General features: G+C 29.5%; 1 protein-coding gene across 2 annotated transcripts in view; it reads right to left on the bottom strand.

The window, feature by feature from the left end:
* Nucleotides 1-2,531: 2,531 nt before the first annotated feature.
* Nucleotides 2,532-6,821, bottom strand: part of LOC106459707 (eukaryotic translation initiation factor 3 subunit B-like) — a 45,828-nt gene continuing 41,538 nt past the window's right edge. The window contains exons 16-18 of one of the 2 annotated variants that reach the window (XM_013919355.2): nt 5,983-6,060; nt 3,679-3,787; nt 2,532-2,969 (exon numbers count right to left, since the gene is read on the bottom strand). In XM_013919355.2, coding sequence (XP_013774809.1) covers nt 2,872-2,969; nt 3,679-3,787; nt 5,983-6,060 — 285 coding nt within the window. In that variant the 3' untranslated portion in view covers nt 2,532-2,871. Of the gene's footprint in view, nt 2,970-3,678; nt 3,788-5,982; nt 6,061-6,121; nt 6,133-6,821 lie in introns of those variants that run through there. The other variant, XM_022386232.1, reaches the window with a different exon arrangement.

The raw sequence follows: 6,821 nt of genomic DNA, 5'->3' as shown, positions 1-6,821 counted from the left end.
TACTGTTTCACTACTGTTCTAATATTATGGTATGGTTATAATACTATATATATTACTTAAAAAGAGATATAAAAATAAAGAGAACCATGATATGTTTTATGATTAGATAAAAAAACACACAAGACAGAAAACAGAAGCTGCTAAGAAACAGAAATATAAAGAGGAAAGGATACAAAGTTTGCTAGCAGTGTTAAAACAAATTGTAAGACTGTGTGGTACTCCAGAGTACGAAAGTGTTAAACTGAAAGTCATAGTGTCAAGTGTACCGATATGATGTCGTTTTTTGAATGGTGGTTTAGTTACATGTACCACCCATTGTCTCTGTTCATTATTTTTGGATTTTTGTCATTAATGATTATAGCTTCCATATATTTTCTCTCTTTAAAATCTTTGTTTTTTATCAGATAGAAACTATAAATGATTTTGATTTTCTGTATTTGGGGTTCCGTGTTTATATAGAAAGGGTTCTGCTGGAGCGGTTTTGTGTTGGTCATATGTATATAATGCACTGATGTGTTCTGAGATGAGCTTGTGGAAAGGTCTTCAATTTGGCCTATATATGCGTCTCCACATATATTAGAAATGATTTGATAGGCTACGTTTTTGATGTGGCACATTTGTTGTGCTGTTTTCTCTGGCATAGCAATGTTTTTTGGCACATTTTTGTTTGTGAGAATGAACAGTAAACTAATAGTTCTTTCAGTGTTTTACCTGGTTTTGCGTTATGTCGATTTTCAGTTGGGATTGTTTAATGGCTTTACGATTCTTGGTTGCAATTGTGCTGTTTATGAAGGGAATGTTCATTGTGAGCATTTTTGTGTGTCTTTTTTGTTTTTCGATCTGTTGCTGTTGTAATGTTTTTTTGTTTTTTTCTTTTTTGAAATATTGTCAATGTAATATTCGGGGTATCTGTTTCTTAATAGTAATGTTTTAAAATTGTCTTGTGCTATTTGAATGGCATTCACATGGAACAGTTTGGATTTATTCTCTCTAACTCTCCTTTTATTGTTCCCCCTTTTGACTTGTTCTGGGTGGTGTGATTTGTAATGGAGAAATATCAGCTTATTACATTCTTTGTTATGCATGGAGTTCCTTATTTGTCTGTCTTGGATTTTTAGGTTTATGTCTAAGAATGTTAAACATCCTTCTGGGTTGGGTAGTTTTAGTATGAACTTGACTGATGAGTGGAAGTTGTATAAGAAATTCTAAGAAACAACACATCATACCAGTACACTTGACACTATTACTTTCAGTTTAACACTTGCGTATTCTGGAGTATCACACAGTCTAATTACAATTTGTTTCTAGCACTGCTAGTAAACTTTGTATCCTTTACTTTTGTTTATTAGCAGCTTCTATAGTTTTTAACTAACCATAAAACATACTGTGGTTTTCTTTATTTTTATATCTCCTATAAGTAATATATGTCGTATGTTAGTATCTCTGTATTGTTAATATTACAACAATACTATAACAATAACAATAATCTAGAAATTGTTAGACTCACGTTATGGCAAACTCGAGAAATAAAACATTACAAGCAGTTCTATAATTTAATGGATATTCTAATATCAAACAGTTGTATGTACTAACCCTGATGAAACCACAAAGGTGAACTTTGGATAAAATAAAAAAAGCTCTTTTATAAATATCTGGAATATAATGGTTGTTTTTCCTAAACTTTTTTATCAAAATGTGTAAATCCCTCCAGTATGTACTACAAATTTTGAAAGACAACAAAATATTTTCCAAACTGACCATCTAGATAAACTATAAAATTAGATTACACTTCTCATCCTTTATGATTTAATTTTCTTTAATCACACCATGAAGTAACAGAGTATCGTATTTAACCTAAATAAATAGCATATTAATTCGAAGCTACATACCTAATTTAAAATGTCTGAAATTTCAAACAACTTGATCATTTGCAAGCTATTTAGAAAACTTAATATCTTCTACAAGGAAAAGGAAATTTATCTTCTTCAGTCATATAAGTTTATAACAATTATTTTCTGAGAAATGACATCTTTCCTGTAACGTTGAATGTTATACACATTAAACCTGTTTCCGAATGTGATAGTGTTTAATTCATGTTTATTAATAATCCAATTTTCCTATATTCTATATTTATACTTTCATTCAACAAGCATAATTAGGTCTTTCCTTCTAACTTTCACCTGTAGAAATATATATATATATAAAATCTGTTTTGAATGTTTATATATGTGATATGAAAGAGAACAAAAGAGAACACATGTATGTGTGAACAAAAATTACTCCACAAACTGCTGAAATCTCTTCCTGGATGGCAATCTCCAAAGGGCTTTGTTCTTGCAAGTGTGGTTTTAATATGAAATACATAGTAGTTCTTTTCATTATTTTTTAAAAGAAGTTTTTTTTTCACAAGGATTTTTTCAAGACAATTCTATTTTAAAAGTCACTATAGTTTATTGTTTTTTTTATATGAAAGTTCAAAAACATTTAAAATCTAGTTACTTCTGAACTAAAGAAAACAGAAGATACTTAGATTTCCGGTGAAAGCCACTTTTATTATGAATCATAGATATTCTGAAAGGTTTGAAGTAAATATTTTGAACCAATTTTGAAAGTGAAAACATGGTCTGTGAAAAGAGGAAAAATACTATCTTGTAGATATAAAAAAAAAAAGTGAACTTGATAATAATTACACTTTTTATAGTCACTTAAGAACTGAAACCCTATGAAACAGAAGAACACACTTTCGTATTATATTGGTGGTCCCTTGTGAACAGGAACCACACCATACAGTCAAGTTCTTTAGCAGCTTCCAAGAATGGCTGGAGCAAGTTATGGAGACACTAATTCACCAAAGTGTAACTGATTTCCCTTTTACTCTTCAATCACTTTTAATTCTTCTTTGACAAAAAACTCAACTGTTTCTTCTTCCAGGTTTTCCAAGTGACTGTCTAACTCATCTGTGTCCACTCCTGAAAATATACAAGAAATATCTTTAACAGCCCAATGTAATAAGTACAAGTGTACAACTTTTTTTTAATGTAGTCTTACTCTTCCCAACAGCCTCATTTCAGAATAAGTATTTGTAACTTATACCTCACTTCAGAATAGAATTGACCAAATAATCTAATATAACACAGTCTCATTTTTAATTATGAAAAAATAAACTTTTCTTCATTATTATTAAAATTAATCTATATATCTTTTTTTTTGTCTCTTTCTTTTTAATTAAGCATAAATCAGCTCAATGGGCTATCTGGGTTTCTAGCAGTATAAGTCTGCAGACATACCTCTGTGTCACTAGAGGGCATATCTCTTTTATAAATGCCAGATGACTCACAAAATTTTAGAAAATAACATTTTCCTTTGTCTATGAATATTGACAACTAAGTATTTTTTATCCAAAATTATTGAAGATATATATATGTGTGTTTTTTAGATGTTTACAAAGTTTTACAAAAACAAAACTTATTATAAAACTGTACTACACATCACCAAATCACAAGCAGTTTGTATGTAGTTTGGCTCTTCTCCATGCTATACATCAAAGGGTTGTTTTAAAAAAAAATTTAAACTATCAACTATATTGTATCAGATAACATATATAATAAGAACGCACTACTGTAGGATACACTTTCCATAAATACAAGAAGAAAAAACTAAAGATCTAAGACAGCATACCATCACGCAGCTCAAGTCGTTGAGTTTTCAATTTTATGAATTCTTCTCTTTTTCTCTCCCTGTAACTCCTAAAATCTTCCATCACCTTCTTCCTCTTTTCCACCAATTCCTGAAGGCATTTCAAAAATAAAAATCCATTCTTACCCAAATTTCTTTGAAATAATTTATAAACACTGTATTAAATAATGTGTATTTTGAAGACTACCAAAGTAATTGCTTATAGTACAATTTCAAAGCACACCTGTTTAGAAAATTCTTTGTTCCTGAAGATGAAACTTTTCTTTTGAAGAGCTAAAATTAATTTAACCAAAGATGATTCTTCTACTATAAAACATCAACATCTAAAAATTTTTAAAGCAAATGATAACTAAGCTTAGATTTTCTTACTGTGCAAAAACTATGTTTGGATCAATCAGCAGATATTTTTTACATAATATTAGCATCTGACGCCAAAACAATACTTTGTGTTATTAAATGACACAATAAATCTGACTTTGAAGATGACAACAGCAGCATTACGTGCACTACACACATAGACACCTTATTTAAAAGGCTGACACGAGAACTGACTATAAATATGAACTCATGCAACACATTATTTAACACAAGCTAACCCACTTAATAGATGGAAACCCTTACTTAACATAGGCTGGCAAAAAAAACAGAACTGTTCAATAAAAATACCTTACTTAACATTCTGAAAACAACAGAACTTTGCAATACAAACACTTGAAATACCATAACACTGTTGCTAGAGGCTCGGTCCTTTCAACCTAAATCATGACCCCAAATTGACCTTTAGAGTTTCCATACAATAACTTTTAACATGTTTTATGTATCTTTACCTAATTTTGCAAGCTTAGTGTAAGCATAACAAGTATTTTATAGGAAAAAAAGTATTTTCACTAAAAATTTCTCCATGAATATATGGATTCAAAATTTTGACTGCTCCAAGTGCAAAGTAATTTTCATGTTAAGATTCAAAATACTTATTCTTCATCTTAAAATTCTCAAATGTTATTTTCAGTAAAACCTTATATTTTATCTGTTATTTTTTCTATCCTAACTAGTATACAGGGTTGGTCAATTTGACCGACCTAGTAACTACCATAAAAATAAACGAAATAAATCTAAATTTCCCTTTTTTTTCTTCCTAGAATGACTTCAAATTGTAACATGAAACTACATATTTATGCTTAATTTTATTCTTTTATTGCCCTTTGACCTGTGTCTAACTAATAACCCCTCCACACAAGTTGTAAATTATTCGGTAAACATGTAGCTCATATTATCCTATCAAATTATGTACCTCATGGGATTTTTATTATTATAATTATTTTTCTTTATCTCACCTAATCTAACCTAATAAGCTTCTAATTTTTAAATTACAAATACTGTCGATGAAACTTAATCCGACTTTTTTATACTAATGACACTACTACACTAAATAATTGTTTATTTAATTAAATAATGCACCTAAGAACACAGAATAATAACATGTAAAAGCAGACAATGTCCTATAACTATCACAATTTTTCTGACTTCATGACTATGTAAAAAGAGCCTGTTAAAAATTCAGCTAAGCTCTATGATGTGTTTCCCATGGGGATAAAAAAATCTGAACTGAAAGCAAAATATACATTTCACTGTACAGAAAACAACATAAAATAATGTATTATTTGATAGATTAAAAATTTGGCTTTCTATTGGTTATAAACATTACAGTATTAAATGTCAGAGAGAACTATTGGCAATTTGTGGATTAGGCAATTTGGTCTGATTTTCTAGTTTATGCGTCTGAGATTGAAGGCTATAAAAAATTATGCTTTGTCTGAGTAATGACAATATTAGAACAAGTATTTTATGTTAAATCCCACACTTCTTGGAGAGATGGTAAATAAATTAGAAAGAGGGGATACCTAGAGAGTAAATATTACAATTCTTATACTAGGGTGAGATTGAGGAATTTTTTAAATATCTCTTTATAAACTTAAAACTTATATATTAAAACTTGGTTTATTAACTACGTTTTTTTTTCCAAGTTTATTTGTATACCATGACAATAAAGTAGTGTAATTAAATTTTGAATGTAACTTTCTAAAACATCATGACAAGTTCACTTTGAAGTGCCTGTAGCAAGAGGGCTAACACAGGTTGACAATAATAGTACTGTGCAAAACAAACACGTTACTTAACATAAGATGACAACAGCAGTGTGTGCAATACAAAATCATGGAACACCTTACTTAACATAAGTTGAGAACAGCAACACTGTGTGCAATATAGAAACATCGAACACCTTACCTTGGATGCCTTGGACAGGGACATTCTATCCTTGATTTCAAACTGAGCACTGTACTTCTTTAAATTTTTCTTGATCTCCTGTTATGAAAAAAAAATTGTACATTTACTACATTTAGTAAACTACTATACTTCAGCAAAAACTGGATTAGACTTCTCATTTTATATTAACTCCTCAACCCTCTTAAGTCTTTGTAATTTTGACCAATCTATAACCACGAAACTATATATCTATATATGCTATAACTTGTTTACTAAGTGTATCTTCACAAAAAATAAGAATTTTTAATAAAGTGTTTGTAGTAAAATGTTTCTGTAAATTTCCAAAGCCTTCACTGAGTCAGCCTCAGTTCCTAGGTGATTTTCATGCTAAGAATAAAAGAGTTCTTTTCATCTAGAATCTCCCAAAAGAATATCAGAGCTTTTGTTTAAGGTAAAAGTTTATATTTTATCATTTATTTTCTCTACTCTAACACTAACTTTTGATAAGTCATCTATGTACAGTATTATGAAATTTTGAAAATTAGGAAATAAAATGCATGATAACTTTACTCTTCTTCTTTTGAACTGGATGCTCTACACAACTAGTTGTTTACCTTTTCACATATATATTTTATTTTAATGTTAGTTTTACTGCCTGGCTTATGCAATGTTCATTTGTTTTGGTTTTTACAAACCTGATAAGCACCACATCACACTAGCAGATACCCATGTACTTTGTATATGTACATGCAGACTTGGACTCATACACTTGTATTTACCTAAGCCTACTTTTTCTCTCTAAGTCTTTGTTAACATAAGAATTAATTTACCTTTCAAATATGCATTTTAAAACATTAATA

The sequence above is a fragment of the Limulus polyphemus genome, unplaced genomic scaffold (genome assembly GCF_000517525.1).
Source record: "Limulus polyphemus unplaced genomic scaffold, Limulus_polyphemus-2.1.2 Scaffold650, whole genome shotgun sequence".
NCBI lineage: Eukaryota > Metazoa > Arthropoda > Merostomata > Xiphosura > Limulidae > Limulus > Limulus polyphemus.
Note: the sequence above shows the minus strand (reverse complement) of the source record. Positions and strands in the feature narration are given on the sequence as shown.